The sequence below is a fragment of the Coturnix japonica genome, chromosome 1 (assembly GCF_054131305.1).
Source record: "Coturnix japonica strain WE chromosome 1, WE-NBRP24, whole genome shotgun sequence".
In the NCBI taxonomy this organism is placed as follows: domain Eukaryota; kingdom Metazoa; phylum Chordata; class Aves; order Galliformes; family Phasianidae; genus Coturnix; species Coturnix japonica.
Genome location: NC_140663.1, coordinates 59,744,172 through 59,771,072, shown reverse-complemented (window position 1 = coordinate 59,771,072; position 26,901 = coordinate 59,744,172). Strand labels below are relative to the sequence as shown.

Below are 26,901 nucleotides of genomic sequence, written 5' to 3'. Positions count from 1 at the left end.
TTGAACCTCTTAATTGAAGATAAATTCTAAATTGCTGATGAAAAAGACCCTTCTTCGGAAAATGGAAAAGCTTGTCTTCCACAGCTTGTAAACTGTGTTAATCTGGTATTGACTTTGACAATATAAATTTGGTCCAGAACTACCAGCTGCCCCAAATACTCTTTACAGTTGCTGTTGAATCCAATACTTTATTTTTATTTTTTGAGTAGGCGCATGATGCAATGGTTGCTGGGCTCTGTCATCTCCTCTCTTCCTTTCTCTCTGTCTGGAAGGAAAATCATACCAGCCATCAACTTTGTTTTTCCTGGGGAGAGGACAGAGCAGGAGAGAGATGTGATAGAGCATTGGGTGGCTGTTGCCCATTGCCTGATGCTCCCTGGTCTCTGCATTGCTACGGAAGAGGCTGGGGCTGCTACTTTAAAAAACTGATGTTGTGGCCTCTCTGTGTTGTCATTTGCTGTCATCTTTTCCTCCAGAGTGACTGAAGACAGTGACTGCCTTTCCATAGCTAAGACATGCTCCGATATTACAGTCAATCCCAGCTATTACGGAGAAGTTACCACATTTCAGGCAAAGGACAACCTGATGTTGAGTTGTACACAATGTTTTGTTTTCTGTATACTACAGGAGGTCTTTTATGCAGAGTGCACTACTGCTGCTTTACTACATCAGGACATATTCTTGTTTGGTTTTGTGACAGAACAATCTCCAGTTCTTTCCAGGGCTCTTATCATTTCATCTCATTTCTGTTGTCAAAGTGCAGCCATGACCTGAACTCTGTCTCCAGATACTTCTACTCTAAGATCAGGAACAACGTGCTGAACAAAAAAAGAGTTTTTTGAGGAATGCGAATGGAGTTTAACAACAAAGGTGTCTCAGCAAGATGTTGTGCCCAGTGACTAACATTGTGCTTTAACACCTCATCGGTTTTCACAGCACTGTAAAGACATTTTCACTGCACTGTGAAGGCAGTATTAACCTCTTCACGCAGGCTGAAATAACTTGTGTCTGGTCACACTGTCTGGAAGTAGCAAGAGGTTCAGTGGTCGGGGCACTGCTGAGTTGTTTGGGTGGTGGGGAATTGAGCATTGTGCTTTGGGGAGGATGCTGGTATAAGCCCCAGCAGAACTGGGGCACCTTTAGACCTCAGCTGCCTACTTGCAATGGGGACTGAATATCCCTTTTCTACATCACAGACACATGCTTTGTTGATAAATGTCCTCTGTGTTACAGACTAAGAAATTGATACTGGAAGGCTTCACTAGATAGCTACGCAGAATAACAAAAGTACAGAAAAACCTGTTTTTTTGTAGTACGTGTGGAAGTCAAGTCACAAAATTTAAAGCATACTCTTCTACCTGAGCTGCTAACAAGTTTATGTTAGAAGTTCTTTGACCTGTTTCACCTTAATTTAAAGTGTTAAAAAAAAACAAAACCTGAAGAACTTGAATGGAAAACCTATGATATGAGGTAAATTTTGGTAGAGGTCAGAGGAAAAACAGAGCATACTCAAAAGTGTAGGCAACTTCTGCCTTGGTTTAGTTTCTAGATGGTCAGAAGGCCTGGTAGTTGCTGCTAAATAATTCAGGTACAGGATATCATTATGGTCTGAGGTTTTGGTATGAATTTTCAGGGAGCACCCTTTATTAGTCTGTAGTAGCTCTGATGATTTCAGGGGAGATGTTATGGTTGTCTCATTTCTGAACAGTTTCACAGTCTCCTCTAAATGATTCAGAGAATTTCTTGAGTTGGAAGGGACCCTTAAAAGTCATCTAGTCCAACTCCTTTGCAGTGAACAGGGATATCTACAGCAAGATGAGGTTGCTCAAAGCCCCATCCAGCCTGACCTTGAATGTCTCCAGGGATGGGGCATCCACCATCTCTCTGGGCAACCTGTTCAAGTGCATAACCACTCTTTATTATAAAACTGTAAAAAAACTAATTTGTTATATCGAATCTAAATCTCCCCTCTTTTAATTTGAAGTCATTCCCTCTTATCACAACAGACCTGCTAAAGAATCTGTCCCCTTCCTTTGTTATATCCTGCCTTTAGATACTGAAAGACCACCTTTGGGTCTCCCTTGAGCCCCTGAGAGCCCCAGCTCTCTCAGCCTGACCTCTTAGGTGTTATATATGTTATAATGATGTGTCTAAGGTCCTTTGAACCATTTCTGTGTTACTCTGGATACACTCCAACAGGTCCATGAATCTCCTGTAGTGAGGACTCCATTCTGGATGCAGTACTCCAGGTTAGGCCTCACCAGCACAGAGCAGAGGGGCAGGATCACTTCCCTCACCCTGCTGGCCATGCTTCTTTTGATGTAGCCCAGGATATGGTTGGCATTCTGGGCTGCAAGGACATATTGCTCACTAATGCCCAGCTTGCCATCCACCAGTATCCCCCAATGCTTTTCAGCAAGGCTGTGCTCCATTCTTATATCCCCTATCTTGTACTTGCAGTGGAGGTTGCTATGCAAGACCTTGGCTTTCTTGAAACTGAAGGGGTTCACTTGGGCCCATGGCTTGAGCCAGTTTGGGTCTCTCTGGATGGCATCCCTGAGGCGCATCGACTGCACCACACATTCATGCAATGATGGGAACAAGAATTTCTTTCCTGAGCTGAGACATTATTGTGGCATACATCACAAAGGGCTTTGAGACAGCTTTGAATATGGTGAGAGGAAAATCCTTCTCCCAGCTGGAGAAAAGAAGAAAGTTGCTGATTCCTCTGGACTTTGATAGCATTAGTATGTATTTTTGTTTCTCCTTAGCTTCAGGCAGCTTTATAAGGAGATGCATTTAGAATGCAGATGTTCACTCATACCCAGTAAAAGGTGCCTGATATAAAAGGATGTCTCTGACTGTATGTTTAAAAGAAAAATAAAATCATTTGACTTGCAAGAAGCATAATACACATTTTGTGGACTGTAAGTTGATTTTTTTTTACTTACTGAATGTCTTGTGGTATTTGTCTCTGCAAGTGCTGTTTGGCATGGTACGCCGCTGAGCACAAATTTTGTTAACAAATGCTGAATGTGCAGTAAGTGAATTCTGCAGAACTGGGTCACCAGAAGGTTCTTCCCTTCTCATCTCTAAGCCACTGAACGATTCTTGTCTGGAACTGTGGTCACGTATCTCTTGACAGTAGATTTGGTTTGTATCATTTTGGAGACCAGTTAATACTCTAAATCAAAACCTGAATGGTGCAGACTAATAGTACACCATAAATGTGTAGATAACATTAGGTTTTTCAATTGGAAAATCTCAGTGTTATCAACATTGAGAGTCCACAGACGAAAAAGTCAAGTTATTGTTATAATACAGTTGCCTATCACGCTTGTCTGTATTGGTGTTACTGTTAGTGTTTGCCATTGCAAATTATTTATGGTTGTCATTTGAAGCTGATGATGTGTTCAAGACAAAAACATAGTTTGTCTGATCCCGAGAGAGTGGTAATCAGTGTAAGCCTTTTGACTTACAGTTATGCTGTCAGTGAGTTATGTCTGGATCATAATACTGTATGTTAGATATCCTCCTTGCAGCGCTAAGTGTCACGGTGTTTGGCTAGTTTCTAACATGGAATGATTTGAAAGCTGTACAGAAGAATGCCGCTTATCTTAAGATAACTGACAGTACGATATTTGCTGTCTTTTTCAGACTAATGGACACATATCTGGGAATGGAGATGTGTATCAAGAAAGGCTGGCTCGTCTCGAAAATGATAAGGAATCTCTTGTTCTGCAAGTGAGTCATCACCTAAATGATTTTTTTTTTCCCTTGCATTCATAAGACTTTTTGGTATTATGTGATTACACGTCTGAGGATATATTTGCAATTATGCTGTCTTGGGCAGTGATTAGAGAGCTTGCTGATACCTGAGAGTTAAGCCAGATTGAGGTGTGTTATTAGGTTGTAGTGAAAGTCTAAATGCCTTTCTTTCTGTGGGTCTGCTGAGCAGGTCTGTAAAGCCACTAGTGGCTCACATATGTATTCTTATGATCACTGTTTTTTGTGGCCGTTTGCATGCTGTTCACATCAGGTGACGTACTCTTCTCATGCAAAGTGGCCCATGGAAGCATCAGAGCGTGCTCCAGCCAGCTTGCCATCCTTCCCAATGATACTTCAGGTTTCCTCAAAATAACCTGTTTTAAAGTGAGAGATTTATTTAGAATCAGTGTAGTGTGGAAGGGAGAAACTGTACACTGTGCTGTACTGTGTGCAGTCACTTTGGAAAGCAGAATAGCTGGCATTTGGTGAAGCTTAGCAATTTGGTTGTTAAGGCAGGAACTTAAGCCAGTATGTTGTCACAGACAAAGATGTAATTGTTGACCATAAAATTCAACCTCGCAAGCCACCCTTGCGAGAACTGTCAGGATGGGTCAGTAGGGGAGATGAAGAATTGCAGTGTGTCAACCAGGAGATTGGCTGAAGTTCCCATAAGTGTGAGCAGAAAGCCCCATCAGCTCTGCCATGAATTGCATCCATTGCAGAGCTCTGCTGTGCTGCCATCTTCCGTGGTCCCATTTTGTCTGTATTTCAGGCAGAGCTTTTACCCCCATAAAGTTTTTTCAGGTGATGCATACTGTACTAGTGCAAGGTATTTAAGTTTATCTCTGTTGCACAGGTGAGTGTACTTACAGACCAGGTGGAGGCCCAGGGAGAAAAGATTCGGGATCTGGAGTTCTGTCTAGAGGAGCACAGGGAGAAGCTGAATGCCACAGAGGAGATGCTGCAGCAGGTATTTCAGAAACATATGTCTGTGTTGCTCTTAGGGAACAACATTTTGCTTTTGTGAGAGCCGTGTGCCTCAGTTCAAGGTGTTGTATTCCTTGATGACACTTAACTAAGTGACAATTTTCTACCATATTTGCTTTCAAGTCTTCGTACTTAGTAATGTCAATGCTATTTTACACTGTAGGAATCCAGTCCTACTCTGCTTTGAGCCTTTCCCCGCTGAACTTCAAAGAGTCTTGGATGAAAGCCTCTGGCAGGATGGGTGGATTCCCCTCAAAGCTCCCTGCTGCCCAGGGCAACTGTGATGACAGACAGGTTTTTTTTCTCAGCCTGGCAGCCAACCTGTGATAGTGATCCAGCGATCTCAGCTGCATCCTAGATGGCTGCCCAGAGTCTGTCAAATGGTTAATTGCTGTGTCCAGTTCTTCAGGGAGTGCAGAGAGTATGACGGTTTGCTCCTGAAAGAGGCCCTTAGCTGCTGAAATAAATGACTGATTTCTTTCCCCTTGGATGAATAATTCTGCTTTGTTCCTCTTTATCTTGAATCAGGAGCTTTTGAGCAGAACATCCCTTGAAACTCAGAAGCTGGATCTTATGGCAGAGATTTCCAACCTGAAGCTAAAGCTTACGTCTGTAGAGAAGGATAGATTGGACTATGAGGACAGATTCAGAGATACAGAGGTGAGTGAAAACCAGCAAAATAAGTTATGAAAGCTGTGTGTGCTTCACATTATCAGAACATTCATGGGAATGTTTTTTGTTTTGCTTTGTGTTAGTGTGGTGTTTTTTTTTGCCAGACAAAGGAGGTATTCATCTTTAAGGTTAAAACGTCTGTATCTCAAAATAAAATCAGTGTCCCCTTTGGCTTGGTAAACCAAGTGTTTAACAAAGAAAGATTTCCCTAAAGAGTTCTTGATTCTTGCCCTCAGGTTTTCAGACAGGTGGCATTTAGAATGAGTTTAAATCTAATTGTATCAGTGCATTGTACTTTTCCATCCCAGCTTGCAGCTGTCTTCTTCTAAGTAAAGCATGTCTGTTTGAGGTAAATTGTCCATTGCAAGGGCAGAAAACATGCCAACATGCATGTGCAAAGACAAGGCATGCTAAAAGGCATACATTTTGTTTTCAGTAACAAAGAATAAGGTGATTCTGTGAGGACATTCTGAAGCCTCACTTCAGACCTCAGCTCCACAGAAGGGGGCTGCAGATACTCTCTTCAGCTTTGCTTCTGCCCAGAGGTGTGCAGTGCCAGGCAGAGCTGCATCCTGGAGCGGCCATTCCTTGGAAGCAATCTTCGTGGTCCATTTGCCCTCTGTACCCTTGGATTGTTCTGCTGACTTGTCTTTGAAGCAAGGAACCCGGAGACTGCAGGTTGACAAGCTTAGATTTTACAGGAGACTCCAAGAATTAGGCTGTGCTTCACTGCAAGGGTAACATACCCTTGTCAGAAATACCTTGGAGCCTGCCAGGGAAGAAAATTTCAAATTCTGTGTTTATAAATGAGCTGAGATGTCTGATGTTCATATTGTAGGTGTTCCAGATGTCATTCATTTTTGCAAGAGAAGCAGCTTTAATGTCACCACAAAGGACAAAGCTTGACACCTTCACATGTGTTTTTTAATTCCCTTTCAGGTTCCTACATGTTAGCCAGTGAAGTTATCAATTATCATTCATATTAAATCCTTCATATTATCCAGTTTTTAATTATGTTTCTCATTTCGACTTCCCATTCTAGCTTGGTAGGTTTCTCATGTTCACCATTCTTTCTCTATAAAGATGCTTTGCTAGATCTGTTAGCCTTTTTTCCTTTGTGCTCTAGGACTTTTCCAGTCTAGATGCTCAAATATGCAGCTTTTTCAAAGCTACTTGTATAATTAATAGAGATTTATAATTGATCTGTTCTTTAACCCATTCCAGTCTTTCCACTTTCTCAGCAGACACCAGGATTATTTTCCTTAATGAGCATGGATGGCCTAAGCTGGGCTTGGTTTTTGTAAGAAAATGTACTAGGGAGTTTATTTAGGGAGGTGTCCATAACCAGGCATAGTCTTTGAAGCAGGAGCCAGAGGTTAAACTTGCTAACTCATAGAGAATTCTTCATAACTTAAAACACCACCAGGCTCCTTTGCACAGGTGAATTTCTCAGTGGAGGAAAATTACGAACATAGTTTGCATTTCCAGTACTGGTAGAGAAGCTTCTGACCTTCAAAGCCTTACATTGCCCTTGCTTTTTTGTGACTCTCTGGCCCTGCAATGGAGAGCGCAGGTAATGCAATCAAGGATGGAAAAGAGTTTTGGAAACATGAGTCCACGTCAGCCTCATCGGCTACAGTTGTGGGTCTGTGCAAGGAAAAGCCATTACTTGTTTGCACGGAGGGATCTGTCTCTGGATCAGAAGAGGACCATTGTGTATGCTTTTTAGTGATTCACTAGCAGGGAAGGCAAGGCTGTTTAGTATTTTTCTTTTTCCTCTGCGTAGTTATGCAAGGCCTGGCCATCTTATTTGTACTGATGAGGGTCTCTGTGGAGCTTGGTGAATCTTCACATTGTGATTTTCTGCCTAAAAAAAGCTGAGAAAGAATGTGATTATAGTTACCATGATTTAGATAACCTAAGACAGAGGAGATGTCTCCTGTTGCATATGAGGGTGAGTAATTGAAAATATGTTCAGGACAAATCGGATATGGATAATGTGAATTTCCCTCTCCCCCTCCAGTATTTTAAAAATCACATAGTTCAAATGATAAATACACAGGCAACAACTTCAGCATCTATTGCCATGTGTGGCCTATTTTGAGATTGGATCATAGCATAGCAAAAGTGCAGAAGTGGAAAGTCCAAAACAAATGAATTGTCAAAGTGTCAAAACTAACTCTCAGACCTGGAAATGTAGATTTGTTAGAGGCCTTCAACACCTGGCATTGTTGAGGAATAGCTCAGTTAATACTGACGTCTGTGTGTATTTATACTTGAGTGATGTGATTTATAGAAGTTGTAGTTTGAAGAATCATCAAGGAATTGCAGATGTATCCAAATTAGTCATACATTAGCAGCATCAATAGTTATTACCATCCTTAAATGTTCTACATTTTCATTTCCATTGTAGTTATGGTAATTGAGCTTGGACTGTGCTAAAGAAATACAGATTCTGCTTGGTTGTTATCACATTAATTATGCATGTATAACCAGAGGTATCTACAGGAGTGGGGCTGGAAGGTATTATACCAGGGATCCACACTCCTCTTGGTAGTCTGAAAGCCACTATGCATCAGTTTGAGTCCACTTTTGTTTTATATAGTGCCCGAAGAGTTGATCTTCTCTTTTGAAGAGTTTCCTAGTGATAAGGCACTACAGTAGCTGTTCAGGAATGGATTTTTATTTTTAATTTTTTAACTTGCAAGCGTAACTCTTGTCTGGTATCAATACATAATTGAAAGATCAGTGCAATAAATGTGAAACAGAAGCTTGCTGTATGTCTTGAAGTTGTGCAAAAGGCACAGATTTCTGGTAATGATGTGCTCCCCTTCAGAGCAGAGGGGGTGAGTTTCCCCATAAACTGTAGCTCCTATTCTGTGACTTGTATGGAAGGACACTCTGTCCTGTCTGTTGCATGGGCTTCCCACTCCATTTCTTGATCTGGAGGATGGCGAATTTTGGAGATAGATGGCTTTATACATTGATGGGACACAACCTTGGGGTTGAGTTAACCTCTGCAGAAAGGGAATGTTCTGAGTTGATGTCCAAACCTGGTAGGTCTCACCAGGAGGAGGCTCAGGACACTGAACAGTTCTGAAATGAAGAGCTCATATGGCTCCAAGAGGTGGTTCCAAGTTTCCTCTAAACCAGGTTGAATTTGCAAAGGTCAGATATAGTGGCAGCACTGATGCTTGAACAGTGTGCTTTGGAGCATAGAGAAACCAGTGATGGCACTTTTCTTCAGTGCTCAGAAAGTCTCATTTGAGTGACAGAAACTTGGATTCTGTAATCTCACTTGGACACTGTAATCTCTTCATATTTTCAAAAGGCAGTTGAGCAGCTTGGCAGGCAGGAGGCCTTTCTTTGTCAAAAGCACAGGCAATGCGACTGCAGTTGATTTCTTTTTCCTTTGCCCTCTTGTATTCAGTGCAGTAATGTGGAAACTGAGAAATAATGTCCCTTGATATCCAGAAAGTTGAGAATTGCTTAACTATAAATTTGGGTGTCTGGAGTTTCTTTTACTGCTGTTGTGTTTTTACAGTCTCACCAAGGCGTGCGTAGTCAACTGTCAATTGGTTTACTGATTTTTCTTCTTGTATCTGGTCTTGTTTTTTCCTTCACTCAGGACTTGATCCAGGAGATAAATGAATTGCGGTTAAGAGTAGGAGAAATGGACAATGAAAGACTGCAGTATGAGAAAAAGCTTAAAACAACCAAAGTAAGTGAGGCTGTGGGGAAGATGCAGAGATGGGTGCAAGTCACAAGTTCTAGAACTTCTTTCTGTTTTCTCCCAGTCCCTGCCTGCACCTTGCACAATTCTGAGCATGCTCAGGCCCAGGAGTTTCATGGTGCTCACTTTGAAACTCAAAACAAAACCTAGAAAGGGATTATTTCCAAATTTCATGTTGTGGTTTTCAGATCCAGACGTTTTTTGTAGAGGATAACTCACTGCACTGCTGGTCAGTAACTGTGAATATATTATTGGTTGGACCCTTGATTAGGTAAACTAATACCAGTTGCGGTGCATAAGATTTATGCCATGGGTGAGACCAAAGCTGAGTGTTTCTTTTCTCCTAAATGTGCTGAAAATCAGCCGCTCCAGAAGAGAAAACATTCCCATAACTGATTGTAGCACTTTTTTTATTCCTGTAAGTTTCTGACTTTTCTTTGCCATTTAGCTTTGTCTCTTTTCTGTCTTTAGTTTTCTCTCACTCCTCTATCTCTGTTACCAGTCTTTAATGGCCAAACTTTCTAGCATGAAAATCAAAGTGGGTCAGATGCAGTATGAAAAGCAGCGGATGGAGCAAAAATGCCAGATGCTAAAGGTGTAGTAGTTTATGGGTAACATTTGGCCTGTTTCGAATCCTTCGTGTTCCACCATTTTATGGTCTGTCTTGCATTGTGCTGTTGTGCTCTGTTCTTCATTGATTGCTGTGTGTTGAAATGCGGTGCTCCCTTTCTCATTAGACTGCAAGGCTCTTAGTGTAGATATAAGCTTTTATATCTGATGGGAGAGGATTTTAGTGTTGTGAATTTTGCATGGTTTATTTGTAGTTTAATTAAGGTTGGATTAAGTTCATTCTTGTTCCAAGGGAAAGCAGCGTCTTCTGTAACTCACCTCCAATATTCAAACTGAACTTTTTCTCACTTTTTTTTTTAAAGAGAACATTTATTCATGAAAACTTGCTAGAAAACAGTGATTCTCTTTCACTGTCCCCTCTCCCAAATGTTAGTTTACATATCATGTTTCTAATTGAGGACAGATAGCATAGCATTGACAACTCCATGCAACTCAGTTTTCCTGGATTTACCACAGCTTTCATATGACTAAGAGAGTGTCTTGTTTTGGAGAAGCACGGGTCTTACGCTGTCAGAAATCCCATCAAAATCAGTACCAGCTTGAAGCACTGAAGGATTGTTTGGGCCATAGTTTGGGTTACATCACTTCCATTCTTATTTGTAATAAGAATTTGTATTTGTACAAATATATCTATTTGTAATAGATTGTTTGAGCGAAGCTCAAGAAAAATCTAAGCCACCACAGTATCCTAGTTGATTTGTTCCCTAAAAGATTTAACACTTAAATAGGAGCTATAAGTGCCAAAATTGAGTCTTGTTTTGTTATGTTTTCAAATGGAGAAAGTTAAATTTTCAGTGTTGGGTACCTTTGCTCTGGGTGTCCTGTCTTGATGATGCTGTTGCACAAGTTATCTTCGGACACGAGAGAAATGTTTTACTAAGCTGGAGAGGATTTGACTCAGATTTTAAAAAACTATGTTCGTGGATCCATGCCAGTCACTTGTTGGGTGCAGATGGTTAGATATAAGTTATAATTTGACAGCATTTATCTAATATACCCTAACTCCCCCAAAACACCATCTGTCTTGTTCCCGTGAATCTCAACTCCAAGCCTTCTTTCCTAATGCTTGATAGGTAAACCTGAACTGTGGCAGAGGTACCATGTTTTTGTCTGAACAGCTTTTCAGTATGTGTTTATGTGCTTGATGGCATTACAGTCAATTCGTGTATACAAGGAGTGGTTGTTTCTGAAACTGTCCTCAGCCTGTTCCATAAGAACAACTCTATAATTGTCCAACTTTGAGCCTGCAATTTGCTCTATAAAAATGAAGTGCTGTAAGTTTTAGCTGTCAGCCTCATCACTTGAAATTTTTCTGTCCGTTTTGTCCTTTGGTTCTCTGGACAATGTGCCATCCTGCCCCCTTAAGAACTCAGTGGTCTGTTGTGATACTCAGAGGCAGAGTATGGTGGGTGTCCCCTCAGCTAGTGTAAATGTTAGAGGGCCCTTAGTCACTCCCACTGTCTGAGGAGCTGTTCACTGTGCTTCATACAATTGAATTTTGAAAACACCTCATGGAGTGTTTCCGCATGGAAACTGTCACTGAGTGATTTTGTGTCGGTTACAGGATGAACTATCAGCTTTGAAAGAGAAACTGGAACAGAAGGAAGCTGAGGTAAAAAGACTGCAAGAAAAATTGGTCTGCAAGCTGAAAGGAGAAGGAATTGAAATACTGGACAGAGGTAAGAACATGGAAGGCTCTCTTAGGGCTGTGCAGAGGCATCATGTCCTCCTCAGTCACTTCATCTGACATGGTGCTTCTGTGAGTGAACTGCAAATAACAGATAAATGCCTCAATTTTCATGCAGTTTCTGTCTTTCTGGTTTACTTCTTTTACCACATTTAGTGAGTATTCACAGTGCTACTGCTGAACCTACCATTGGAACAGGCTCTTGATCAACACTGAACTTGTCTTGGTAATCCCTAGTTACTTCTTCATGAGGCTTTTGCATCATGCCTCAAAATACACAGTTTATATTGGCAAAGAAAGCCTTAAACTAATTTCAGCCAGTTCTCTAGAAAGCTTATGCTAAGAAGTTCCATCCTCAATATATCTTCCAGAGTGTTTTTATCTGGGCTTTGATTATACAGCCCTTGCTGTTATGGAAGAGGAAAAGCCATCCTGCAAAGTATGATGTACACATATTTAATGTGGCCTCAGCCCTAAGAAGTTGACGATTGGTTCTGGATTTGCCTGCTGGTTAATTCTAAATCTTAATTAAGCATGAAGTAGCTCAAAAATTTTATGACAAATGCTTCTTTTATTTGCTTGCAAAGAAGCACAATCAGTATTTATCTGGGGGAAACTTAGTTTCAGGATCTTCATTCAAAAATGGAAAATCTTCTTTAAAGCCTCAAAAATTTTTTCCCAGTTTTTGACTTGCTGAAATCTCATTTCTGCATCTATCTCACTAATAATTGTCCTGGATTTTAAATCCAGCTTCAAGAGGTTGACTTTTCACTTCTGACCTGAGGCAGAAATAGCTGTGTGTAGATTGTCAAACTTTACTTAATAAAATTTTCTGTTTTAAAATTTCCGCTGTAAGTGCACTAAAAGTGACAGCATTGAAATGTGATTCCTGTTTTTAAAGTATTTAAACGTGAACAAGGTCTTGGTTTATTGCATTTATTACTACGTAAATGGAGATTTTCTTTCTTGTGGGGGCTGCTGTATACACTGAACTTTCATTACCCTTTGGTTCTCACCTGTAGTTAGTTTTCGGTATAGCTCAGCAGAGGGATCTTCTGCCATGATGAACCATGGACTGTGCTTTCCAAACAAATTTTTGTGCGTTATAACTTTTCTAGCTTTAACATAGTGTTGGCTTAAGAGTAACTATTGATGTAAGCTTTTTCTTAGACATAAAGTTTCCACCTATTTTTTAAACTATAGTTAAATATCCTTAAGGTAGGTAGACATATGAGAGCAGGGAGACCATCTGAGTCATTGGGAACATCAGCAACGAGAGTGCAGTGCAAAACCATGAACTGTTTGCTTCTGCAATAGTATGTGAGGAATAGTTGCTCCTTAAGTAGCAATGTTTTGTTAAAAGTTGATTTATTTCTATAACCTTCATGCTAATTTCAAATCCAATGGACTTTTCTGCACAGATGAAAATTGTAAAAAGAAGCTCAAAGATAAAAGTAAGGCTTCTGATGTCTTTCCACAAGCATTCCAGAAGAGCTTTCTGCATGTGATTATAAAACTGCTTTAACAAGCACTCTTAGGTTGTGTCATCTATAACCCTTAGTTACACGTATCTGTCCATATCCTCCAATTTTACTGTATATCACACTTGAAATGCAAAGTTTTCTAAAGAAAAGCTTACAAAGATTTGATTTCATGGAGAATCAAAAAATTTTGTTTCAAAGTGGAGCGCATGGATTTTTCTCCTTAAATGCACGTACAAATAAAACAGTTGCCTCTTAGTGAAATGCAATTACATTCCAGTAGTCCAGATTTGCTGTGAGTATAACTTGGGGAAATCATTGGAACTGTATCAGCTGCAGTATTGCCCAATATGCCTAAATGGCTTTTATCTGGAAAGGCAGCTTGTTTTCCATTAAGGAAGAGTGTGTTCTTCCCACTGTTATTTTTCCCCGAAGGAATTTGAGGAAGTTAAAATGCTTTCTTGCCTGTGCATTTGCCCACCTCCAAATGTTTGTAATGGCATTTCAAGCTTATTTCATTTACACGAGGTAGATTTTTAGCAAAAATTTGAAATGATTTCAATTCTTACATTTCTGTTTTCCAGAACACCTTCAAATTCAAACCACATCGACTGTTAGAAATACATGGAGACATTTATGTTGTTTCCTCATAGATAAGGATTATAGATGAAACACGGAACCATGATCTCTGTATTAGGGACCTTTTTCAAGTCTGAACTACAGTATGTGTTCCAGCATGACTGCCTGTCATAGCAAATACTCGCATCATTTCTTTGCCATCCACATTTCTACATCCATGCTGAATTATGACTAAACACCACTGCACAATGCTTTCTTCATCATATTTGTTAATCCTGTTGCTTTGTATAGTGAATTTTTGAGATGTCATTTGGGGCGCTTGTTGACTGTTGTAAAGAGGGTGTACTTTGTTGCACTCCAGTTGCAGTATTTTCTATTTTGGACCTCTTGTTTTGTGATTATTAGATAATATGAAGGACAGAGTGATATTCAAACAATAATTGTATACTTGAGTTTCATTTTTCTTGACACTGAGGGGGCAGGTAAGGTGATTTCATGAACTTGGTCATTTCCTTCGCTAAAAAAAGTCAGAAAAAAAGGTTTTGGAGAAAAATAGTCCATGTATTTCCATCTAACATAGAATGCAAGTGGCTTATATTTTTTCTTAATGTGTAAATTTACCTTCAGATACTACTGAGTTGATTCTAGGGTTGTTTTTTGTTTTTTGTTTTCTGTTTTTTTTTTTTTTTCTTATTTCCTTTCACTGCCTCATTTAACTTGACTTAGGTAACTGTGTTGTGTTTTTAGATATAGAGGTACAGAAAATGAAGAAGGCGGTAGAATCTCTTATGGCAGCAAATGAAGAAAAGGTAACAAAATCACTCTTTTTTTCCAGTAATAATTTTTTAGATTGAGTTACATCTCTATAAAAAACAAAAACAAAAACAAAAAACCTGCATATGTGAACTTGTCACAGTTCAATACAAAATTAAATTTGTAGGAATCGGGGGATCACTGCAGTCAGAAGCATTGTGGAGCCTTTTAAAAGGATATGACTGGCCATTTATTCCCATGCACACAGCGTCCTTGCAAATAAATGTCACAGAGTTCTCTGTAACTTCAATTTACACCATGTTCTGAAAATGTGAAGAGCTCCAACACAAGTCCCAGGAGATAACACAGGCTGCCTTTCTAAAAGGGCTTTCTGTAAACTATGGATTGTTTTCATGTATACTTTTGCATATCTGTACACATGTGCATTTTGTAGGATGTTTTCTTTTGATCACTGATGCCCTAAATCTTTTGATTACTGCTATGCATGGGAAATGCATTATAGTCCCCCTTTGACTTGAAGAGCAAGGTAAAATCCAATTCCAAGGCTGGGACAATATTTTCCTGCTAAGTAGAAGTACTTGATATTTCAAAATCTCTCAGAATTCTCGGCCCTGTCCCATCCAAACTTCCCATTACTTTTAGTTTTACAGACAATTATTGAGTATTTGTATTGATTATTTTTGATTTACTAAAGGAAAAAGCATAATCACGATTTTCTTATATTTTAGGATAGGAAGATAGAAGAGCTTCGACAATCTCTGAATAGGTACAAGAAAGTTCAAGACATGGTGATATTGGCTCAAGGTAAAAAAGGTACTGTGCAGTTTATGAAGTTATAAACGCTACTTCCACATAAATTGTAGGTGCGTTGTGATAGCGTTACATCAAATCTTAGACTTGCCTTTGGAGGTATCTCTTAGAGTAAAGGCCAGTTCTTCCACTAATGCAGACTAGTAAATTGCCTTTTCTGACCATGCTGCTGAACATTTGGTTCCTCTGGTAGCAGTAATTGCTACTGTCATGTTGCATATTTGACTGCTGTAAAGTTAGTTTGAGTGTGATAAATTCCCATGCTCCCATTCCATTGCCTCTTGAAATACTTTTCTGGGCTAGGTACTAATTTAACTGCTAAATTTCACTTATTTCCTTCACTTGCATCTGTTCCTTGGTAGGCACTGGAAGCTGAGCAGAGCAGTCACTAAGTAGGCATGTTCCTTCAAGCCAAACCAGCATTGCCCCAGCAGCTGCTCACACCATAATAGCAATGCCCAAGAGCTGCAAAAATATATCAGTAGCAAAGTGGACATCCTGCCAAGACTGTTGCAGTGACACACCATGTCTTTGGCATGCAATGGAACCTTCATAAGCTGCCAAGTACAGGAGCTACAGAATAATTCTGCTCCCTTACTACAGGAGGGCAGGCTGGCTTTTCCTCATCTTTGCTAGTAACCTCTTCTGTTGTGCACACGCACATGTAACATGTGGTGTTACAGCCACTGTAACATGTAATGTTTTGCATCATACATTCAAATACTGGTGGAGCGTTCCAGATCCAGGAGCTTCTGATCCCCTAAGGTTATAAAGGTTGAGAGTGGTCATTGTTAGTTCAGTTAACTGCTCTCAGTACCCTCTCTTTCTCCTTTCTCCCTGTAAAGAAAAGCAAAAGAAGTACACAGAGAGCATGAACTCTGAGAGCACAGCAGCGTGCTTACTGTTATGGAAGGGGAGGAGCATTTTTGAAATAGGGATTGCTTTTTCACACAATGCCATGCCTTCAGAGACTGGAAGATGTTAAAACAAACCACAAGTCTGCCTCTACCTCAAGGGCGGATGGTAACAAATGGGAAAGGAAGGATCTTGTAAACAAACCTTGGCTTATATTTGCACCAGATCTTTAGCAAGAAGTGCTAGACTTCTGCTTGCTTTTTAGAAAACATTGTGTGTCTTGAACCAGTTAACTCCTATTGGAATTAATGCTGTGACACTGTGATGTGTGGAAATCCAAGTCTTTACATTGTACTGAGGCAGTTCAGGAGTGACAAATCATTCAGTGGGCACAGGGGATGCCAGGTGCTGATGCAGGCTCCTGTGTTAATTAAATGAGACGTGCTTGATTTGTGGCAATCTTTAAATGTAGTGCAGTCACTTATAAACTGGTTTTAGGCTCTTAGCTGTGGGCTGCATTTTTTTTTTTTTTTATGAGTAACTTGAAGATAACACAGAGACAGGTTGTTTTTCCCAGCATAGACTTTGACCCTCCTAGTCTTTCCCTAGCGAATACAGGGGAAGAGGTATTTAGTATGAAATCCCGGGACATGGGACAGGAAATAACTACTCCAGTTTATTCTGCTTTTTGGAAATGATCCCACTGAATGTCTTGAAGATGGGTTGGGCTTTTGCTGTCAGATGTGTATTTCCACTCTGCTCCAACACTGCTATGCTGTGGTGGTTGAATTGGGAAGCAACGTTTATTGATGGCACCCTTCTCCTATTGTACTCTCTCCTGAAAGTACGGCTGTGTTGCATGGGAGCAAGGGTCATTGTGTAAGTTCAACTAATTTCCGTCTTCTTTCCCTCCAGGCAAAGATAGTGACAGTGAAGACTTCCCAAATTCAGGATCTGTCTCCACAGTATTATTGGACACGCCAAGTCTGACTGACCCAGAAAAAAGTCCGTCACCAACCCCAGTAACAGCGTCTCCAATCCATGATGAACTTAACACAAATATTCATGAAGAGGTGTATTTTTTTCTTCCTCTATAAGTGCCATTACTCCTTGAAAACTTGCTTGTGCTCAACTTGTGATATGAACGCCAAGACTCAAGATTTTTTCTGGGTCACACAGTTTTAGTAATCCATATTCTTTTGGATAATGTGAATTTCTTCTAAAACCTTCTGGGTAGTTTGATTTGAGTTCAGTCTAACATATTTTTTCTTAATCAGATGGAATCGAGAGATAACAAATAACTGCATTTGTCACAAGAATGTGTCCAAACTATTTTTCATGTTAGACGTAGCTATTTTAGGAGCCGCATTTCATTTGTCAAGAACTTGAAGTAAACATGCTGGAACCTGTTTAATATATCCTGTCATATTTAAAAGGTTACAATCATCATTACATGTTTACATTCAGTGAAATGATTAGGATATGGTCCAATCTCTGATTGTTACAGCCACGTTTTCCAGCAGTAAAAATATAGATCTCTTCAAGCTCTGAGTCAAGGTAGGGACTTTGAACACACTACAAAGAAATGTTAACTAAATTAAATATTCAGCTCCTGCTTGGTATCCTCTGACAGGAGTGAACCTAAAAAGTGAACTGCTCCTCTTGGAGGCTCTGCTGGAGAGAAGTTTAGCAAGCAGTCTATGGAGGCTTTTAAGATTTTTGCCCATGCTGTAGCTTATCGGTGCAGCAATTTATCCTTCAGTGCCACCTTTGGAGTACTAAACCGCCTCTCTATTGTAAAGGAAAGAAAGCAAATATATATTCTCTTTATTTTGGAGCCTTTTTTCCATAGTTTATCTATTACGATTTTCATTTTTGACTGCTTCATTTGAGCTCAATTTCAATGTAACAGATGATTTTCTTTTTTTTCTTTCTTTCTTTTTTTTTTTTTTTAAAAGAATTCCTTACAGATTCACAAAAGTATTCTGCAGATTTCAGTCCCATCTTTTTCATCAGTGTCCAAGAGCTCAGAAACTGCTGCAGAGAAATTGAAAACACAGCCTAGGCCAGATCCTACAAGTGATCTGAGGTATTATTGTTTCCCCACATATTCTTCAATTCTAAGTTCCGTATTTGGAATTCAATGGAAGTAATGATCTGCTGATTACCATACTGTACAGTTATTAAATCCATTAAACCAGGGTAGCATTCACTTGACTACCAATAGTGAGCTAGGCTTATATTCATAAAATACATTGGTTAAATCTTTTTCAGTAAGTAAGCATTAGCATGTTGGTTGTTGCTTGTAGCAGCACTCATACTCTATGCCAGCTGCTTCACAAGTAATGAACAGAAGGAGAGAAAAACTGATCTAATGTAATGAAGGACACAGAATTTTTATTTTTAACTAGCTTTACATCGTGTAGGTCTGGCTGAGATAGTGTTGTCTGTGCTAGCAAATGTGCTCCTGATAATTTGCATCCATATATTTTCCATAGTTGCTAAAGGTTGGTGTAAGGTACCATCTAAATTGCACCAAAAAGACTGTCCAGCACTAATCTTGAGGTGTTACCAGAGATGCAGAAGGAAACTAAGAGGTGCTTGAAAAGATCAGAGAAGGAGATAAAAAATCACACTGAGTCTGAAACAATGATTTGCAAAGATTTGATTGTTCTTATAGGAACACTGAATAGGGTACTCCAAGGCCAGGCTAAATATGTCACTGCAGAATCCCAAGGAAGCTGAGGCAGTGGATGTGTGGCTCTGCTCTGGGGCTGTGGCTGAGCTGTACCTCCTGTACCCCATACCACAGCCTGCTGGATGAGAACCTCATGCCACTCTAGCCATCGGTGGCAGGGGTTTGTATCCCGACTCTTAAAAAGAAAACAAGCAAAGCACCAGCAGCAAATGTCCTAGCACTGTGACTAAACTGCAGGGAGTGGGTGATCTTTGTACTTTGGTGCTTCAGACTCTGTGCGTACTACAATCTCTGCATTTATTTAAGCTCTGTGTGCAGCATTGTCATGCTAAGAGTGTTAATTTTCTTTCCTGGTGCACTTCAGCTCATCTTTGTCTTTTGGAAGACTTATGACTGCAGAGGAGAAAATTTGGTATGTTTTAGTGCAGTAACAGCTGAAATGAAAACAGGTTTAAAACATGATGTGTTTCTGCATTAGCAAAATATTTGGAGATCTCGTCCAAATATCTTATTTTTTTTCATGTATTTCATTTTTATAGCGAAGTAAGATCAACACGTTCCTCTCCAGAAACTCAGCTGTGTGATAGTCCAGTGTAAGTATCACAACCAAAAATATTTGGGAAACACTTGCATGCAACTGTTGACTCAAACCTCCTGACCCATGTTTTACAGGCACATGTAAATACGTTAACTAATTCCAGCCAAGATGGTATGCAGTGGCAGTGATTTTTTTGCTCATGACTGTTATTTTCCAATGTTTTATTTGTGCACAAGTATTAGCTATTTATTTTATGTTATTAAGCATATCTAATTGAGTCATAAATTGTTATTGTACCTGTATCCCTGGTTTGGTTTTTGTTCTTTTGCAGGTATGGAAAGGCTGATCTGATGACTATGATATAAACTTTATTTTAGCTTCTGCCACATAACCTTATTCCCCCATGTAATCAGTGGGACTATTTCTGAACATGCCTGTGTGTCAAAGTAATTTGTTAGCAAGGAGCACAAGACAACAGGGCTTATCTGGTATACAGCATAGGACTCCTCGGTGGCTGATTTTATTTTGAGTGACTTAGTGCTGTGAGAATATTCCCAGAGCCAAATTCTATTTTCATTATGCTGGTATAAGGATAGATGGGAGTAACTTCACCAGATCTCACAAAGTTAACTTAGATGTGGCTCTGGGGAGTCTTTAATGATAACTCTCTCTTCAAACTTAAGCACTCCAGACTGAGTCCCATCAGGACAGACAGATATCTGGTCTGAAATAGAAAATAGAACTGTAAATAAAATACTAAACCATGATTGACTTAGTGTGCTTGGCTTCTTTAAGGATTAAATTAGTCAGAAGCCTGCTGCTAATAATACTGTTTTTCATAGCTTCTGTTTATAGCACTTCCTTTTGCCTGTGTAACTTCTGCTTGTGCTTCTGAATATACTACTTTAAATAAAAAGCCCAAAATACCCAAGGTAGGCAGCATGTCACTGCAGCATTAACATCAGTAATTATGAAGTGGAGACTTGTAGAATGTCTCCTAAGACTGTGTGGGCTCTGATTAGTGCGTTGATTGCATTCATTCAAAATGTCTTTCTTTTTGAATATATCTCATCACATACTGTTATTTTTAAGGCTGACTCCCTAGAGTGTATTTATCTTTAAAAAATCAATGGAATTTTTCAGCTTATTTGTGTCGTTTCAGAACTTCCTCGCTGCAAAAGTCCAGCAGTCTGAGCAGTTTGAAGAAGGAGACATCTGAAACGGTTGGTGTGGGCTCTCACTTCTTCCTCCCTTAGAATTGGGAATGACATCTCCAATGGGGCTCTGAACCTATGAATGCCATATTGCCTTCCTCAGAGTCAGAGCAATTGGACAGATCAATATGATGGGAAAGGCGTTACACCAGAGGTGTAATGATAGAAAGGTGCTATAAAGGAAGGGAAGAAGATTGCTCACTCATATCAAAAGATTCCAGGTTTGGAGGAGAAAGCTCCACCAAGGAGGGATCTCCAACCAGAGAACCTTCCTCCATGGCAGTCAGCCTTTAAATGGGGCCTAAGAGTGGTGCAGCCAGGCTCCACCCCTTCCGATCACACAGCTGAATTGCCTTCACCCCTGCTCCCAGGTCTGACTTGGTCAATTCCCCAGGTGCTCAATCAGTGGTTCAGGCCATGACTGAACAGTTCCCATACAGCAAGACTTGTCACGTCATGCATTAGCAGTGATCACAGATATGTCACATCTTGCAGATTTAATAAAAAAAAAATTAAAAAATAGGTTTTCTTGGGCTGGAGGTGTTCACCTGAGATTCTCATGTTTGTTTTTTTTTTTGTGTGACAACCTAAACTGTTAAAACTCCTCAAATATCTGATACCCAAGTTGCTGAGCCACACTTTGCAACTTAGAAAAGATGCTGACACGATTGAAGATGTGAGCAGAACTTGGTGATAAAAGCTAGAATTCATGAGTTGCTGGGATAGGGAGGTTGGTTTGTTCAAACAGCCAAGGAGTGGAGACTGTGGATGTTTGGCTATTACCCTGCCTGATTCTAGCTTTGGGTCTCCTCAGCTGACTGTGACTGTTTGTGCCTGACAGGCTGCATGTGGCTAATTATAAACACAGCTAATGCTTTCCAAAGTAAACTAAAGCAACTGTATTTTCATGTCAGCTCACTGACATGAAAAAAGTAAGAATTAATCTGAATTAATACAGTTTTGAAGAGATTTGTTTTAGGAAAAAAAGAATGCAGAGAAGGGTATTTCGGTAATCATTCGACTTAGGGTGACCATAATGAACTGAATACTTAATATAAACTGTGACTTTTTAATGTGTTTCTTAATCTTTCTCAAACAGGACAGAGACTCTGCTTCACAAAAGCCAACAGAGGTAATGTGTGTGTGTGTGTGTGTGGCCACGCACTTGTGTATATATGTGGAGAAGCATGGGCAGCATGGATGTTGGAAGGCTCAGTCATCTGAAATTGCAGTATTCAGTTCCAAAGGGGGAAAAGCTGACATGCAGTCAGGAGTATACAATGATTGCTGCAATCACTTCTGAATCAGGCTTAGGGTGTCTCACACGTTCCTTTCTTTTCCCACAAGGATTATCTTTCAGTTTTATTGAGCATAAGGTTGCCATCACATCTAATGTTTCCCTCACATGTTCTACCACTTGATAATTAGCAAAGCTAGCCATTAACTATTATACTGACTCTGTAATTACCTTTGATTAGTATCTCTAAAAACCCTTGGGTTTCCAAATTGTTTTCTGTAACAACTGTGTTCTTAAAGAGACTGTCATTGCAGAAGCCTATGGTACTGTATGGCATGGTTTGCATGCAGCAGTTATTGCATGGATGAAGATCTGAACAGAGAACACCTACATCAGACACCACTCTAGGGTGAATGGTCTATCCATTCAGCAAAAGCCAAAGGATCTTTTTTGGATTATGAATGGATTTTTCACTTTTTAAAGAAACAGTGAAACAACCAAGAAGGTTGAAACTATTACTTTAAATTGGTTATGTGATGTTTCAGATTTCAGTTCCTGTCATTTTTACTCCTTGCTTTGTTGCCTATTTTCCTCTCAGCTTGGACAGTTGGCAGAGTCAATTAGTTAAATCATTCTGAAATTGCAAAGTGATGACAGCTGGAAGGGGCTGTCCAGAACTTGCCAGAGATCCAATTCAGCGTGAGGGTCTTGTCTCTTTCTTTGCTTCCTCTGTTGCTACAGCTGTCAAAGCCTTATAGGGTTGAATTTTTACCTTTTTAGTACATGTAAGCTGCGCTTGCAGAAAATGAGCAACATCTTCGAAATGGCATGTTAGTCCTAGAATTTAGTGATAGTAATCTCAAGTCCTGAACTTGTTCAACTGAAGATCTTGTCTGTTCTTTATGGTTTTTGTAATGTTTTCCCATAGTAACAAGTGAGATCGAGTGACTCTCCAGATTATATGGCAGTGATTACTTTGCATCTTCCTCAAAGGTCTTTTGCAGTTCCCTGATATTGACTGTTTGTTTTCCTAACTTAAGCAGGCTAAACCTCGCATGGAAGGTAATAATTTCGCCACTCTCCCTCCAAAATCTCCTTCTCATGGCATCACAGGAGATGAGGACAGTTTTGGCACCCGTAAAGCCAGATCTTCCTTTGGACGAGGCTTTTTCAAGATAAAAAACAATAAGAGGACTGCAAGTGCCCCCAATCTAGGTAGGTATTGTACACCTAAATGCAAATCATGTATGTATCTAACAATGTTTCCAATAACAGATAAATTAATAAAAAATTATTTTTCTAAGTGATGTAACTGTCCTTAAAAGCTGAAAAGCCAGCCTTCATCTTGCTATGACATGGTGATGTTTATCACAGTAAAATGGTTGCAAAAAGTCAAGCAACAGCCAAAGAACGGAGAAAACTTCACTGATGTAACAACTTAGTTCATTTGTTTTCACCTCTGCTGTGTTATCTCCTCTGAGACCATGTAATGCGTTACTACAGTTTTGAATTGCTGGCTGTCTGGGATTTGTGGATCTTTTTTTCCTTGGCTCCATCTCCAGTTTATCTTTCATAAGATGTACAGAAATGTACAGAAATGAGGCACCTGCAGTCAGTCTTCCACTTTGTTTTATGTGTTTATGTAACCTTGCAAAAGAGATTGTGAGAAAAAGAATAATATTGGTAAAGTTATTCAAGCTCATTCTGAGTCCTGGACTTGTGTGGGAGGGTTTTCTGTTTTGGTCTTGTCATTTGCACAGTGAAGAAATGAACAAAATGTTCTGCTTAATGCAGAATTTTCTTTTACCAGCAGTTGAAACCTAACTTGCTTTAGCTGATTTGTTGCAGGATTCTTTCCACTGTTCCAGTTCAAGCATTAAGTGAGTCATGAATCAGAACTATTGGCATTTATCTACACTTTTTGGCTCTGTTGCACAACATTTGGAATTCGGTTTTGTCTTTCAGAAGCATAAAGGCAGATAATGTCCTCTATGTTGAGAAGAAGAATTTATTGCTTTTACTTATCAATAACAATTCTAGATCTTTTTTTCAAATGAACCAACATACCCACACATTTATTATGCATTGCCCCTGTTTTCCCTTGTCATATGACATGGGAACTTTCTAGCGTACTTGGAATAGATGTGCAATCTATTCTGAGGGTTAGACTCTTTGCTTTGGTTTATTTTGTCTGTGTTTGTGTGTAATCACCTGTTTCATCCTGTGATTTATTTGTCTAACAAGATGGAGGTCTTGTGGTTGTCCTAAAGGATTGGAAGATGAGCCATCTAGATCAGGCTCCTGTGAATTTGAATGATTGTTATCCAGCTTTCATTGCATCCACCTATAAAGTTGGTGCCCAGATTCTTGCCACCCCACAGGAGCCCGTGTGAGTTGCAGAGTGGGTGGCCTCCCTGCACTGCAAAGAATGAGGTGCTGGTTTACCCTCTCCAACAAGGAGCTCTACTGCATTCATTTACTAAGAGAGAGATGAACAGTGAATTGTTTATCCTAATCTCTGTGTGATTCATTCTTGTGTGTGACGTATGTGTCTCATTTACCTCCCTCCTGTTGTCTTGTATTTTGTTGATGTAAGTTTTGAAATATGTTTTACCTTGTCCTTCTACGTGTTCTCTCCCTTTGTGCTGCGTGTGGTTATGTGCGTTGTTTGGATATCTGAAGATCGCAGTCGAAGTGCAAGCGCCCCTACTTTAGGTACAGTAATCCTGCATGTCTGCCTGTAGCAACGCTGTGCTGTGGCTGTTGCTGATGGCTGGATGTAGCCACACACTTTTCAAATAAAAGCTAGACACCAGAGCTCTGCATCAAACACCTGTGCATTGCTAAAAGGAGTTTTCATGTAACATCTGCCCTCTGCTAAAAGTCAGCTGTGCCATTTCTTGATAACTGCTACTAATGAGAGATTGCGGGTTAATTTGCAGAGACCTTTACTGTAACTTTGAGCACAAAGTTATTTACAGACCAAGACAGCAACAGGGAAACAACAGTGTATGAACACCAGGGGTGCCTCTGTGTCCATCCTAGAGCCCCCTGGGAAAGCTTGAAGGGTTGTAAAATAGGACATTGAGTGTACTTATTTCTCAGGAATTCATTTAGGGGAACTCTGAGTGAAAGGGTAAGTTCTCTTTTAAGAAATAGCTACATTTATTGTGTAATAAATGAATGAGAAATAACTGGGACAGATTTAGATGGAGCCATTCCTATGGTAAAAACTGGCCTCATGATGTGAGTGTTCCCTGGGTGGTTCTGGCAAGGGCAGAGAGGAGCAGCAGGGCCAGGTATTAGCAAGGGGAGCTTGCAGATGTGGTGGCACAGTAGTCGTGTGTGGCCTTTGCTGACAAAGAGACGTGAGTCCTCTTGGCCCTTTCTTGGTTTACCTTGATTGGCTCCTCCTGGGGTTATGCATCAGGGAGCAATGTACGTGGAGCGACCATTGCAATACCCGCAAATCTCTGCTACTAATGTATCTAGCCTTGTCTTAGTATTCTCTCTTTAGACTGCTATTTAAATATGTATTTTTTGTTGTTGTTTTTTCTAGGGTAGAACTTTTTCTTACACAAGTAAAGCAGAATCCACAAGTGCAAAAGCTTTGTTTGATATGCTGCTCTCTCTCACCAGCAAGATTGCCTTATTGTTCAATAGCAGTCAAACCAGAGTGCTCCCAAAATTATCTTGCATATGGCCTTGTTCCCTCACTACAAGGTTTTCACTTTCTCTGGAAGAAAATGGGACAAGTTCATGCATAGTCCATCTGAAATACCTAAAACTTTGCCCTGCAGGAAGATACTCTTGAGACCACGTGTCCCAGCAATAGATGTTCTAGCTTGATTTGTGTGATTTATTTGGTTTTCTCCTGCAAGTTTGAGGGTCCATTTGAAAAACACGATGGTGATCTTATTATGTAGCTATGTGAAGAGGTGGTAAAAGTGGCTGCAGGCTGCCTTGCCACAACTGTTTCACCTCAACAGGCTGATGCTGTTTCTCAGCGAGTGTCATCAGCTCCACATGGTGACTTTCTTCAGCTATCTGGCACTTTGCTGGCACACCTCTGCTTGTGTAGTCTTCTAGATATTGCAATTTGTTTCCTTTTAAATGGTCTTAAGTAGTCTTTTGCTTTGTTATTTCAGCTTTTACTAAACAATTTTGTCACAGTTTCACTTTTGTAGACAGGAACCTTTAGATTTGTTGTCAGTGGAAAACAAGGGCTACAGATCCAACTTTTCACGTGGGAAGTAGTGTGTAGATACGGAGATGCTCTATGCATCCCTTCAAAGGAAAAATGAAGTTCAGACAGAGCGTAGACTTTGTGGTATTTCTCTGCAGAGAAACGAAATGCTCCACAACTTGAAGGAGAAAGCTTTCTTTCCACCAGCAGGGGAAAGGGCCCTCCTGCTCCTAGTGTGGGGGGAATTGTTTGCTGCTGGAATTTCCTCATTGGGGAGCATAGGAGGTAATGGAGGTAATTAGGAAGGCTGCCCACTGGGAAATAATATATTCTTCTGTGCTCTGGGGACTCCTGGTTCACCTCCTGCCATGGCAATGATTTATTCCTGGAAGACCATCCCTGAAAAACAGTGAGCTTGGGATTTGAATCATTGATTAGTTCACCAGGTATTTGTTGCCTGCTTTGGATGCAAAGCACTCAGGTAGTGCAGGGCATTGCCTTGGAGTGTTTACAGTAAGGCCCGTGAACAAGAAACAGATTTTGTTTCTTTGGGTTTTTCACATCCCTCTTCACCCCATTTTCCTAACATGGAAGCTGTCAGTAATTTTAGCAAGAGTCATTCCAGAGTTCAGGAGCGTGCCTGTGCAGTCCTGCAGAAGTAAGTCTTGACAAAGCTTTGTTTTCTAATAGCTGAAACAGAAAAAGGATCTGCAGATCACCTGGATCTAGCTGGTTTGCCTCCTCGACCCAAAGAAACAGAGAGCTTGCAGATGACTCCACCTTCTCCAGATTCCAGGAAAAAGGCCAGGGGAATCAAGAAGTTATTTGGAAGGTAAGTAAAATATGTGAAATGACCATTCTGAAGAACTGAGGCTTGCAGGGAATTCAGCCGGGTGCTGAGGTTGCTCAAGCTGATGAACTTTAGGAGGAAGAAAGTGGTGGGCTTTGCAGGGGCACTGCTGCAACTTCCATCTTCTTGTATGCATTTTTTCTCAAATTATCTTTCCTTTTTTTTTCCCCCTTTAAACTTGTGGCTCTGTAGTTTGTTCTAG

At 40.2% G+C, this 26,901-nt stretch overlaps 1 protein-coding gene across 50 annotated transcripts in view; it reads left to right on the top strand.

Annotated features, from left to right (window-relative positions):
- Positions 1-26,901, top strand: part of PPFIBP1 (PPFIB scaffold protein 1) — a 96,722-nt gene that overhangs the window by 58,119 nt on the left and 11,702 nt on the right. For 6 of the 50 annotated variants that reach the window (XM_015868665.3, XM_085541315.1, XM_085541309.1 and 3 more), the window contains 17 exons: positions 3,658-3,744; positions 4,625-4,738; positions 5,284-5,415; positions 9,056-9,148; positions 9,663-9,755; positions 11,355-11,469; positions 12,899-12,931; positions 14,285-14,346; positions 15,040-15,124; positions 16,892-17,049; positions 17,935-18,065; positions 19,214-19,267; positions 20,375-20,435; positions 21,526-21,558; positions 22,704-22,878; positions 24,346-24,378; positions 26,540-26,681. In XM_015868665.3, coding sequence (XP_015724151.1) covers positions 3,658-3,744; positions 4,625-4,738; positions 5,284-5,415; positions 9,056-9,148; positions 9,663-9,755; positions 11,355-11,469; positions 12,899-12,931; positions 14,285-14,346; positions 15,040-15,124; positions 16,892-17,049; positions 17,935-18,065; positions 19,214-19,267; positions 20,375-20,435; positions 21,526-21,558; positions 22,704-22,878; positions 24,346-24,378; positions 26,540-26,681 — 1,601 coding nt within the window. The remainder of the gene's footprint in view (positions 1-3,657; positions 3,745-4,624; positions 4,739-5,283; positions 5,416-9,055; positions 9,149-9,662; positions 9,756-11,354; positions 11,470-12,898; positions 12,932-14,284; positions 14,347-15,039; positions 15,125-16,891; positions 17,050-17,934; positions 18,066-19,213; positions 19,268-20,374; positions 20,436-21,525; positions 21,559-22,703; positions 22,879-24,345; positions 24,379-26,539; positions 26,682-26,901) is intronic. The other 44 variants (XM_015868735.3, XM_085541369.1, XM_085541372.1 and 41 more) reach the window with 40 other exon arrangements.